This window comes from Mesoplodon bidens (genome assembly GCF_964165515.1).
Source record: "Mesoplodon bidens genome assembly, chromosome: 4".
NCBI classification, from domain to species: Eukaryota; Metazoa; Chordata; class Mammalia; order Artiodactyla; family Ziphiidae; genus Mesoplodon; species Mesoplodon bidens.
Window position 1 is genome coordinate 9,959,910 of NC_138160.1, and position 13,749 is coordinate 9,973,658.

Sequence of the window (13,749 nt, forward strand, 5' to 3'; positions counted from 1 at the left end):
ATTGTCATGGGAGTTGGCAGGGGACCTCCTGGCTGGCACCTTGACCTAGGGGCCGACCACGACCAGGTAGGAATTAACCACCATCCAGTGCAACATTCAGGCCTGCTGGCTGTAATTCTTTAATAAGAGGTTACTTTGCCCCAACATGAGAGCAAATGTGAAGATCTTGTTTGCATTTCTGATAATTAAACATTAACATAGAACTATTTAACTAGAATTGAAAGAAGATTTTCATTCAAAGCCTAAGAATCATATGCTAAATCTCGTTCAAGTCTGAGTTCAAGTGATAAACAAGCTTACATTTTAAGTGACTGCTATGTAAATAACATTTGAAAGTAAAATGGTCCATGCCAATTTTAAAACCAAAGCCTGTTAATGCAATTTGTGTTTAGGAAGGCCCACTATATTGGTCTTGGACCTAACGTCTCACGAAAACCAGCAGTGATCTGTACTGGCTGGGAATGAGATAAACGTCCATTTTTCTTGTCATTAAGCTGATGGCTGCATTGGCAACCTTCACGGACACTGGTAGCCAAGAGGGAAATTTGGAAGTTCACAGAAACAGAGAAATCAAAGTAAGTATGAACTGCAATTTTTTAAAATACATTTATTTTTTTAAAATTTATTTTTGGCTGCGTTGAGTCCTCATTGCGGTGTGCAGGTTTCTCATTGCGGTGGCTTCTCTTGTTGTGGACCACGGGCTCTAGGTGTGAGGGCTTCATTAGTTGTGGCACGTGGGCTCAGCAGTTGTGACTCATGGGCTCTAGAGCACAGGCTCAGTAGTTGTGGTGCATGGGCTTATTTGCTCCGCGGCATATTGGATCTTCCTGGACCAGGGCTCGAACCCGTGTCCCCTGCATTGGCAGGAGGATTCTTAACCACTGTGCCACCAGGGAAGTCCCTAAACTGCAATTTTTAAAAAAGTTAAACCATCTACATTATTTTTGCAAAAGATGTAGACATGCTTCATTTAACTTATTTCATTTACTTCATCCTTGTTTTTGAGCACATAGTCACACAGTCTTTTTCAGGGAGCATTTGTTCATTTTGTATAATATATATTTAAGGTATCCATTCAGAATTCCGTTCATTAGGAGTTGACATTAATTATGCTACAGTTCAGGGCAAGTCTCACTGCAATTTCTATGAAGAAATGACTTGTAATGTAAGTTTGTAATACACATCCTCCCCAAATTAATATCTGAACCAAGGAGGAAAATTGTTTTTTCTATAAAAGTACAAATAAATCTTATCTAGTTATTAAATATTACAGCACCATTATGTTGCACAATTTTTAGCTCTAAGTTCATGCTCTTTATGATGCTTAAAAGTCATTCTTTAAAAGTTTGAATTGAAAATTTATTTCTTTTTATTGAAGTATTGTTGATTTACAATGTTGTGTTCATTTCCGGTGTACAACAAAGTGATTCAGTTATCATTCATCTAAATTAGTTTGCTTTACAATTATTTCAGATGGAATGATCTTAATTCAAATGTGGTGAAGAGGTTGGAAAAGTGATTTTCACGGGAGGTGATATTAAAAAAAATATTCAGGAGGCAGGTAGGGTGGAAGGTGGGGTACAGATGTTTGGAAATGCTCCACAGGGTGGGAGAGAAGGAGGGAGAGGGAACTGGAAGCACAGAAGTTAGGTACAGCTGGTGGCTGAGTGCAGGCAGAGACAGGGATTAAATGGAGAGTTAGGCTGCGGCTGCACCTGAAAGGTCTCACGGGCTGCGCTAAGATGTCTGGATTTCTTCCTGTGGGCAGTGGGAGCCACTGAGAGGTGCAGTAGTAATTTAATCAGATGTGCTTTTTAGGAAGTTCACCCTGGCTGCCCTCTGGAGAACCGACAGGAGTGGAGGAAGCCAGAAGGCGCAGAGACCAGTTAGGATGGGGGTTGATAATCCAGAAGATGGAAGCAGCTTTTCATGGCCATGACCGTGGAGAGAGATGGATGGAGACAGAAGATTGGGGTTTTCTGGTGGGTTCGACGCAGATGTGTGAAGGAGAGGAAAGAGCCAGTGGTGGTTCCTGGGTCCTGGCTACGGTGACAGGTGGAGGGCTGTGATCAGAGAACGCAGGGAGAGGAGCCAGATCCAGGAACAGTGGGTTCATGTGAGGTGCTGCAGGCATCTGAGTAGGTCATCTAGCAGATGGCTAGATATATGGAGAGGCCGGGCCTGGAGAAAGAGATGCGGGAGACCACTACACGTGTCTGGTAACTGAACCCAAGGAAGGGCTCCAGACACCCAGCAAGAGGCCGTGTGCGAGATGAGAAAGATCTAAACACAGAGCCCTGAGTGACACCAACATTTGGGGAATGAACAAGAAGACGAGCCCATAAAGGATGGAGGAGGGACAACCAGAGAGCCTGAGGCAACTCAGGGGACAATGGTGTCATGGGGAGTCGGGAGACTTTCTGCGAGTGACGCTGTTTATCACATTTTCAAACTATCAACGTACAGGGTCACGGCAGGGCCTCTTATCGGAGGGACACGGCATGCTGTTTCCTAAGCCAGGGCCTGACCTCACCCCTTCTCATTCCAACCCTCTGAACCACCCTCAATCCAACGAGCATGTCTTCAGCATCCTCGACCTGCCATGTACACAAATTCCGCACTAAAATGGAATAAAGGCGTTCCAGCTACCTCTAAAACCCTGACAACTTTCATTGTCACTACTGGGCTTCCTACAAAATCCTATGTGTGTAGTTTGGTTTACCTACACCCCACCATGCAAGAGTCTTCACTTTGGGGCTGTGCAGACATTGCCAGTATCGTTGGCTGGCACAGCTGCTTAGGAGAAAGACTGTGGGAAGGGGGCACTGGATTAGGCATCGAGGGGCTGGAAAGAGGGAAGACGAACAAAGAAAGGGAATCACGAAAATGTAGGTGAAGGTGAACAACGATGACAATGATGAAATGAAATACTAGGATCCAAATGTCCAGCTGCCTGTGGACAGGATGGCAAAGAGCATCTGTCAGCCAAACGGCATGAAAACTGTTCTAGGACTCACAGCAGTACACTCCCACTGGTATGTGACTCTCCAGCTGACCAAGCTCTTAGATGACCGCTGTCCCCTTTGAGGTCATCAGCGATGTGGCCAGGCAGGTGCATGGCCTTTACCTCACGGATGAGCAAAGCAAGGGATGGGAATGGGACTGATGGGGAGATGCCTGCAGTCTCCATGAAATGATGTGAGGGTTCTCGGATGCAAGGGTCGGGGAGAGTTCCAGGCTCTGACACATAAAGCAGAAGGAAGGCAGCACAGAGGCCCATTTTAGACCATGTTTAGAGGTTATTTACTTTTCTGGAGACTCTATGTCAGGAACCTGCCCACCACGTTCAGATAGCTGGATACAAAACAACACCAGCGCATCTCTGATACCCGACTGAGGCCCGGTGAGTCGTCCCTGTCCCTCTGAGGAGTGGGCCACAGGACTGCCCAAAGTCAGCTGCTGCACTGATGGGCAGAGAGGCTCACGTAACTTGCCCAAGGTCATGCTTCTAGTAAGTGACAGGGCTGTGCCTTTAACCTCTGGCTGTTTGATTCTAAGTCCTGTGCTCTTTGTACTTCACCAGCTAGGACAATGAGCCTCCCAGGAACTACTACACTCCCAGGTTTCATTAGTTGAAGTTCAGTGCCCAGCACCAGGCAAGCATAGTCTCATTATTCTCTTTCTTCTCCTGCAAATAAACTTGGAAGAATATATTCATTTTGGGGTGCTACATTACAAAAGGGATGCTGACAAACTTGCACGCACGTGGAAAAAAGTGATAGCAATGGTGAAGGTCGTGGAAACGTTGATCTATTACAACTGAGCATGAGTTGTGTGAATGAAAAATATTGCCTGCCATATCAGTAAGCAAAGGATGCTGCAGCCATCAAGCCATCACATTATAGCCGCCCTGACGGTGAGCCCTGAGGGAACTCAGGATGGAGGCAAGATGCCCTCCATCTAGCAGTCAGCCGCTGCAGCTACCCTCTGAGGACGCTCAGGATGAGAAAACACAGGATACTGGCCCCAGGGAGCTGAGGTGCAGATCAAAGGAATGACTTCAGTGAGCCCAGACTCTTGCATCTTCCCATACACGGAAAAGCGCTAAATTCCTTAACTTGAGATGTTTGTTTTTCCTTAATTAGCAGTAACCTTTTGAGGTTCCGACTACCTGGTCTTTGTTACAGAAACTCCTGTGTATCCTGGCCCCCTCTCTTACCTCTTTGGAGCAGTCTCTCAGAGTGAGCTGAGATGCTGGGTCCCAGGCTTAAGCCCTCAGTTTTGTACACCGAATAAAACATAACTTTTTACTTTTAGGTTGTGCATTTTTTTTTCAGTCAACAGTTGTAATAATAATAAATGTTGCTCTCCCTACAACTGAGAAGGGATGGCCTTGTACAGAGTTGGTTAACTTCAAAAACAGGAAGGCTATCATACAGAAAAGAAATTAGACTTTTTAGTATATGGTTGGAGGGCAGTTGTTGCAGATAGGGAGATTTTTGCTTAATGTAAAAAGTTCTGAAAAATCATGGTCACGCTGAAATGGAATAAAATGCCCCATTAGGTAGCGATTACGATGAATATTTAAGATATTTGAACAAAAGCAAATGACTACTGGAGCTGATACTGTCTTTCTTCTTTTAGTAAAATAACCCCTTTCCTCCTGCTACCAAGTTTTAGCAGGTATCACGGCGGCCCACTTTTCCTGTCCTCCCCCACAGCTGGGTACCTGGCCGTGGCCACATGACTGAGTTCTTGCTCCTGGGAGGAGAGCAGGAGTTTGCAGCTTGCTTCAAAGAGCATGACTTGCCCTCACTCATCCTCTCTCTGGAATGAGAGGGGAAGAGCTAAGCTAGGGAGCTGTGTCCACACAGGCAAGGATGACACCCTAGTACAAGGCAGAGTAACAAGACAGGTCCCAGGGTTACCTGCTGACCCTGGACCGCCTGCCTAACCAGCTACAGTTCCATGAGAGGGAAAGAGACCTGTTTAGCTGGAGCTTCTGTATTTTTGAGTCTCTCTGTTAGAGTGGCTTAGCCTGGATCCTAACCAAAAACGATTTTTTGGAGATGTACATAGGATTAAGGTATTATATAAGGGTTTATAAGAGATTATTTCTATAATAATTGTACATACACACCCCCAGAAAATTTATCTCCTTCCAAAATGAGTTGTCCCAACAGACCATACCATAGTCAAACATAATCACTCTACTATGTCAGTGACCTCCTTTTTTAAAGTACCAATGTTCAAAACAGTCAAGAACTTTTGATCTCCTGCTTTTCTTGTATCCCTTTATCAAGTCTGTTCCAAGGCTCATCTTCTTTTCCTTTAGAAAACATCCTCTGCAAAAATACAGTACAGATGATAAAGACATTTTAAAGTTCTCTCTGTGGTTATCTAATCTTAAGGATTGGTTTAAAAAAAATACAAAAACGTGATGCATTATTTAGCCTGCCGGTGAAAACATTCTTCTTCAGTTACTTATTTTCCCTTAGGGGAGAAAATCAGAAGTCCAGGACTACCTGAAGTTGAAGATTAGGATAATGCAAATGTTTTGGCTCACAATGTATCAGGAATCCAACATAATTTGGTCAGCACTCTTGGCCAAAAGAATATTCTGATGTATTAAATGGATTTCTAAGTAAACTAAAGTAGCTGAGCTAATGAATTGTGATTCTGGCCTCTGTGCTTGGGTCCTAGGAGGAAATAAGCCAGATGGGCCTTTAATTCTGTCTCATAGATATGCCATTTTTATTTCAATTTCCACCTCTCTACTCATATTTTTCCTCTTAGACATAACGCCCTTTCCTCTTACCTCCTAACTTATGAGCACTCTACAGACTCAAGATTTTGCTCTAAAATTCTCCTGCTCTTAATTTATCCAGTAAGCCTGTGGTACATAACTCTGAATCTAACGTACTTGCCAATCGTTGTTCCATATTTCATTTTTATCCACAGTAGCTGCTCTACGTGTCATGTTTTCTTTGGAATTCTTCCTTTTCTAAGCCTATACTAGGTGTTTAATAAATAGATTAGAAACATGGATAATTAAAAGACATGGATCAGGCATTTTTTAAATGATATATTAATTGTCAATGAAGAACAAAATGGAAATCTATTGTCCTGCTGATTAACAACAGTTCATAAGGATGAATGAATTTGGTTTTTCTCACCAAAGGACCTTTCAAAAAAGAAAAGCTTCTGTGCATTTTGAGCTTTGCTATTAGCAGCACTTATACTGAACATAAAGTCCTCATTCCATATCATGACTGCATAATATGGAAGTTATTAAGAACATCTCTTGGGACTGCCCTGGTGGTGCAGTGGTTAAGAATCGGCCTGCCAATGGAGGGGACACAGGTTCGAGCCCAGGTCCAGGAAGATCCCACATGCCGCAGAGCAACTAAGCCTGTGTACCATGACTACTGAGCCTGCGCTCTAGAGCCTGCGAGCCACAACTACTGAAGCCCGGGTGTTGCAACTACTGAGCCCACGTGCCGCAACTACTGAAGACTGTGCACCTAGAGCCCGTGCTCTGTAATGAGAAGCCCCTGCTCACCGCAACTAGAGGAAGCCCGCACACAGCAACCCGATGCACCCCCCAAAAAAAAAAGAAGAAGAAGAACAGCTCTTTCTCAATATTTTAAAATCCTGGGTCAATGAAAAACATCACCATCAGCTTCTTCAGCCCGTCTTTCTTGAATCTCCTCACATGAACCACATTTTAAATCCTCTTTAGCTCTTGAGTTTTAGCTCCATTAAATTTCTGTCAACACATTCTTTTTTTTTTTCATGGAGAGAGACAATTACACTTTCTGAACCCTACTACCAACACAGAAAAAAAACTAAGATGGAAAACTCATACTACTATTCAACAAATAACTTGTAGAGTCTCTAAAAGCCATTTCCCTTCAATGCACAGAAGTATGAGAAGGTGCATTTCAGCAAAGAAATGTTCGTGATCCGAGGGAAAGTGGAGTTTATTTGAGGCAGTAATATTTCATTGAACTTCTGGAGCCACCGATTCAGAACGACCAGCTCTTTTCTAATTTATAGCATGTTCTTCATGTCTGGCTGCCTGTTTAGCTGAAGGATCCTGTACTGGGAGAGAATTCATTTGTCTCCTGGAAGAGTCCCGGAAGGAACCACGTAGGGATGCTGGGATGTGCATTTCAAACAGAATGGAACCCAAAACACTTTTGATGAACAGCAAGATACGTAGGAAAGGAGATAATTAATCCAGAACACTCCCCTAACCCTTAATTTTGCAATGTTTCAGCCTAAACATACTTCCTCTTAAGGAACAGAAGAATCTTGAAAGAGAATTTTGAAATATATGGGCTAAACTTGAAAGTACAAAGTAATGAATGCTTACGGGAAACAGAAAGACCTCGGGGAAATCTAGAAATAGACTAACTTAGTAGGACCGGTATTAAATATTTACTTTTTCCCACTGGCTTAGAAAGTGACAAATTTTCCCTCTGGCAAGATGGGTCTTGCCCCCTCTAATGTGAGTCTCTTGCTGTGACCCCACCTCCCGATCCCAAGACTGGGAGGCTGGGGACCAAGGTGGCAATGACTTTCAGCTCCCCCTCTTCCTCCATGCAGGCTGCCAGGGGCTGCAAGGAGGTGCTTTGGGCAGCTGTTGATGGAAGCCCTGTTCACGTTTTCTGAAATCCTATGGAGATCGATGCCTAGGCTATTCTCCCTGCCAATCTGTCAGTGGTGTTCTCTGCCCCATTTGTTAACTCAAATCTATCCTGGGATCTCCGATCATTTAAACGACTCACATGTGCTGGTCTGGTAACAACAAAACGACAACTTCTGGGAGATGTTGTTAAAGGCCTCTCTCCCCTCCCAAGCAGAAAAGAAAAGTATGCAGCTTCTGTTTAGCAGCATTTGGGAATGAGGTGTAGAACTAAAATGTCTAGATGTGACCTTTTTCTCTTAAGGTTTATTTTTAAACCATTTGGGGGATGAAGTCTCCTCTGAAATGTATGATATAAATTCCTGCCCGCCTGGGGAGAGTCTGCTGAACGAATGCCCAGCCTCTTGCTATGATCGACGGCTGTCATTAGGATCATCAGCCCTTCAACCTGATCCGTAACTAGGTCAGGGTCTCAGGCTAGGAACACGGGGCAGGCTGTCGGGTCTCTACTCCATGTTCCTGGGCTGCAATTCTTCTCAACCTCCTGAACTGCTTTTTTTTTTTTTTTTTTCTTTTTGCGGTATGCGGGCCTCTCACTGTTGTGGCCTCTCCCGTTGCGGAGCACAGGCTCCGGATGCGCAGGCCCAGCGGCCATGGCTCACGGGCCCAGCCGCTCCGCGGCATATGGGATCCTCCCAGACCGGGGAACGAACCCGTATCCCCTGCATCGGCAGGCGGACTCTCAACCACTGCGCCACCAGGGAGGCCCTCCTGAACTGCTTTTTACAATTTTTTCTGTCTCCTCTCTACTTATTACTACATTATTATTGACTCTTGTTGATGCTTTTTTTTTTTTGGCAAAATCCCTCTGTTCATTATTACTTTTTAGACTATTATACAATATAGAAGCTCAGGAAAACACGCTTATTTTCTCTATGGCTATTGGTCTGTCCAATCCAGGAAGTTCATGAATCTTAGTGTATATTCAGGGGACACTTAATGACCCTTTTCTTTGGCTTCTTCATTGATCTCTTGTTTCAGCTGTGTTTCAATTGCTCAGACTCTCAGACGAGGTCCCTTCGTATCTATGACACATCTCGTTAGGACCAAATATGGTGTCTTTGGGCTCAGGGCCTGTGTGCAGCTAATGAGCCAAGAAGGTAAAGCAAGCCTTACCTTTTTGTAGAGACTCCTCAGATCTCGGTACTGCCACATGCTGTTCAAAACCTGAGACGCGGCCTTGATTACCTTCGGAGAGTGTCTGATAAAGAAAAGACAGGACACGCAAGATGGTGAGGGGGACAGCTGGGCTTCAAATTGACTTGTCGGGAAACAGCAAGAATAAAAAGAATAAAAGCTTCATGGCTTTTCTGGCTCTTTTCTTTTTCCACACTGGACAGTACAAGGGATGGCTGTCACCAGTCTCCAACCTCATTCTCACCCACATACCCATGAAGGGGAGAGACAGGAAGGCACTGCAATTTGGCAAAGAATTTTCAAAACGCAAACCCAAGAGCTGTGCATTGCAAATGCAAACCCAAGAGTCAGAATGCAGATTTAGTGCTGGACGACAAAATGGAACAGAAAGAAGAGAAGGATAGCGACTACGAAAGGCCAGATTAAAGGGTTTTAATGGCAGTGTTGTTTAACACCTGTGTAGTAAGTAAGGAGGAAAAAGATATTCATTTCCTCAACTGAAGCGTGAGAGCACGTATAGCGTTGACTCTATATACCTGAGTGGTTACAGGCAGTTGCCTTCCGTTTGCTGATGATGCCAAGCACAAGTGACTGGCATGAAGCTGACGTGTGCACACACTGGCACACACACTCCCTTACATTTATATGGAGGGATGAGTGTGGATAAGCATCTATAAACCAAGCACTTCATGCAATTAAAATTCTGTCCTCTGGATCAGAGTGAGAAAGTAAGGTCATGAAAACCTTTGGACTAGTGGTTCTTCCATTTTTTTTCGAGTCATGGCTTTGAAATCCCTAGGAAACTGTAGCTAAATATTTCACCTTTTGGTTCAGTGCCAACCTGCATCTCAGAACAGGCACTAGGTCAATACATCCGTGTTGATTAAATTCGATCCAATTCTTGGAAGTCACTTTGACTAGTGGTGAGGGCAACTATTAACTACCTGCAGATTCTTTGTTCCAACGGGCTGGGTCCACAAGAGCTGCACAACTTGAGTGGCTACTGTGACACTGTGCCTGATCACAAGAGCTGGCACACTTTTTCTGTAAAGGGTCAGATAATAAATATTATGTGATTTGTGGGCCATATGGTCTTGGTTCCAGCTGCTCAACTCTGCCATTGCAGGATGAAAGGAGTCATAAATAATAGACAAAATAATGGAAGTGGCTGTGTTCTAATCAAGTGTTACTTACAAGAATGGGCGGTGGGGGGGGGATTTGGCTTGTGGGTTGCAGTTGGCCGACCCCTGGCCTATGTGGTGACTCCTGGAGTTGGGCAGGACATAACCACTCATGAGGACTCCAAGGTGAAGTCCACCCTTGAAGCTGACCCATGGTGCAGTGGCCCACAGATCCCTCAAAGAGAACATCTGAATTGAGATCAAAACTGCTTCTGACATAAAATAGTTTTTGAAATGCAAAGTAAGCAGATGGTTAGATGGGATCAGGTTGAGCTTGGATTTGAAAGCCAGAGCGAATGGATGTGTGAGGACCTGCAAATGAAATGATGGGATGCTAATACATGATCAATTAAATGTCTGCTATCTTCCTGGGTCTTCACGTTTGCAATGTAGACCAACTACGTTTAAGTAGTCTTCATCCATTTACTTACTGGAAACAGTAACAGTCACTCTTACTATCATTATTGCTGACTTGGAATTCAACTTTGGCTGTGTTTGAAAATCTCTTAGTTATATCGTATACTTTTAAAAGAAAAAATACAGAGTTCTTATAAATTTCAAGATTTTTTCTCTATGAGAGATAAGCTGTATTTAAGTAATATACATGTTTTCTTTCACTAAAATAGACAGTTGCTAAATGATTTCACATTTATGCTAGTATCATGCTCTAAATGTATTAAATTCTTTTGACTTAGAGAATTTTAGATCTTTTAATGGATACAGACATAGGTACACTTTAGTCTCTTTTGAAAAACTGAATTATAATTGACCTACAGCACTCTGTTAGTTCCTAGTGATCTAATATCTGTATACATTACAAAATAATCACCGTGATAACTCTGTCACTACACAAAGTTATTACAATATTATTGATGATATTCCCTGTGCTGTATATTTCATCCCTATGATTCGTTTATTTTGCAACTGGAATTTTGTATCTTTTAATCTCCCTCACCTATTTCACTCACCCCCCCAATCCTACCATCCCACTCTTCTCTGGCAACCACCAGTTTGTTCTCTGTATCTATGAGTCTGTTTCTGTTTAGTTATGTTTATTCTTTTGTTTTTTAGATTCCACATACAAGTGAAATCATATGGTATTTGTCTTTCTCTGACTTATTTCACTTAGCATAATATCCTCTAGGTCCATCCATATTATTGCAAATGACAAGATTTTATTCTTTTTTATGGCCAAATAATAGTCTCTGTCTCTGTCTCTCTCACTATATCTATATCTATATCTATGTATCTATCTCACATCTTCATTATCCATTCACCTATCGTTAGATACTTAGGCAGTTTCCATATACTGACTATTGTAAATAATGCTGTAATGAACATTGAGGTGCATGTATTTTTTTCTAATTAGTGTTTTTGTTTTCTTTGGAAAAATATACAGAACTTGAATTGCTGGATCATATGGTGGTTCTATTGTTAATTCTTTGAGGACCCTCCATACTGCTCTCCATAGTGGCTGCACCAATTTACATTTCCACGAACAACATACGAGGGTTCCCTTTCCTCCACATCCTCGCCAACACTTGTTATTTTTGTCCTTTTGATGACAGCCATTCTGACAGCTGTGATGTGATATCTCATTGTGGTTTTGAGTTGCAGTTCCCTGATGATTAGTGATGCTGAGCATCTTTTCATGCGCCTGTTGGCCATCTGTATGTCTTCTTTGGAAAAATGCCTATTGAGGTCTTCTGCCTATTTTTTAATTGGGTTGTTTTTCTGATATTGAGTTGTATGTTATATATATATATATATCTTGGATATATACAACTGGATATTAACCCCTTGTTGGTTATATCATTTGTGAATATTCAATAGGTTGTCTTTTCATTTTGTTGATGGTTCCCTTTGCTATGCAAAGGCTTTTACGTTTAATTAGGTCCCTTTTGTTTATTTTTGCTTTTGTTTCCTTTGCCTGAGGAGACAGACCTCTCAAAATATTGCTATGACTTATGTCAAAGAGTGTCCTGCCTATGTTTTCCTCTAGAAGTTTCAGATTTCTGGTCTTCCATTTAGGTCTTTAATCCATTTTGGGTTTATTTTTGTTTATGGTATTAGAGAATGTTCTAGTTTCATTCTTCTGCATGTAGCTGTTCAGTTTTCCCAGCATCACTTATTGAAGAGACTGTCTTTTTTCTCCATTATATATTCTTGCCTCCTTTGTCATATATTAATTGACCATAAGTGCATGGGTTTTATTTCTGGGCTTTCTACTCTGTTCCATTGATCTATGTGTCTGTTTTTCTGCCAGTACCGTACTGTTTTGATGACTGCAGCTTTGTCTGACTGGTTATTTTTTATATTTTCCAGTTCCTTGTTAAAGTTCTCACTGTGTTCATCTAGTCTCTTCCTGAGCTCAGTTAGCATTCTTATTACTATTGCTTTGAACTCTTTGTATGGTAAACTATTTATCTCTGTTTCATTAGGGTTGTTTTCCACTGTCTTCTCTTGTGCTTTCGTTTGAAACATATTCCTGTCTTCTCATTTTGTTTAACATTCTCTGTCTCTATGAAATTAGGTGCAGGAGCTGACTATTCTAGTCTTGAAGGGGTATCCTTGTGTGGGAGCATCCTATGCCATCTGTGTGTGTGCCCAGTAGATGGAGAGAGAGCTGGCACAGTGGTGGGAGAGCTGGATCTGAAGCGAGCAGGGGTCACGTCTTCCCCTGCGGTGTGCTGGCAGCTACCACCTTGTTGGATGATATGGCTGGAGATGGAGGGGTTAGAGTCAGAGCCAAGTGTGAAACAGGGCTTCTTCTGTGCTCAGTGGCAGTTACCACCCTATCAGGGGCTGGAGCAGAAGCCCTGAGGGTCTAGTCCAAGCTGGCTCTGTTCTCTCTAAGCATGCTCACTCTCCTTGGTCATGGTGGCCTCCGCTCTAGTGGAGAGCAGCGCTGGAGCAAGAGGGGCTGGAGCAGGTGCCCAGTGTGGGCTGGCATGGTCTTGGTAAACCAGCTAGAACCCCAGACAGTTTTCAATCTGCTTCCTCTGAGCTATTCCCAGGAGTAAGCAAGTTTGTGCATGGGCTGTTAACAAGCGAGTCTTGTTTTCTTCTTCTGTAAATCCTACTGGTGTTTAACCATGTAAGGCCACTTGTCTTCCTGGTGTCTGACCCCAGGGCTGGGGTGCTCAGTGTGTGACTTGAACCCCTTGATGCCCAGGGAGGATCTCTAAGGCCATGGTATCTCCTTCTTCTTCTGTGTCCCTTGCTAAGGGCACAGGTCCTGACCCAGCCACAACTCCTCCCTTCCTCTGTAGATACAGACTCCATGTGTATCTTTCTTTACAGACTTGGTTGAAGAAGAGCCTTTCTGCCAGTCTCTAGGTTGTTTTCAGTAGAGTTGCTCCACGTGAAGATGATTTGATGTGTTTTTTGGGGGGAGGTGGGCTTGGTTTTCTGCTACTCCACCATCTTGATCTCCCTCCTCCACATTTAATATATTTTACTTCATATTTTGTATCTTTTTTTGCTTTGTATATCCCTTAACTACTTATTGTGGTTATAGATGATCTTATTACTTCTGTTTTCTAACATTCCTACTGGTTTTATAAGTGGTTTATCTACTACCTTTTTTGTGTGTGTGTGCTACGCAGGCCTCTCACTGTTGTGGCCTCTCCCGTTGCAGAGCACAGGCTCTGGACGCACAGGCTCAGTGGCCATGGCTCATGGGCCCAGCCGCTCTACGGCATGTGGGATCTTCCCGGA

At 43.2% G+C, this 13,749-nt stretch overlaps 1 protein-coding gene across 2 annotated transcripts in view; it reads right to left on the minus strand.

Moving 5' to 3' along the window:
- CTNND2 (catenin delta 2) overlaps positions 1-13,749 on the minus strand; it is a gene marked incomplete at its 5' end in the record, with an annotated part of 962,722 nt that overhangs the window by 37,626 nt on the left and 911,347 nt on the right. For both annotated transcript variants that reach the window (XM_081231805.1, XM_081231804.1), the window contains one exon: positions 8,828-8,912. In XM_081231805.1, the coding sequence (XP_081087931.1) occupies positions 8,828-8,912 (85 nt within the window). The remainder of the gene's footprint in view (positions 1-8,827; positions 8,913-13,749) is intronic.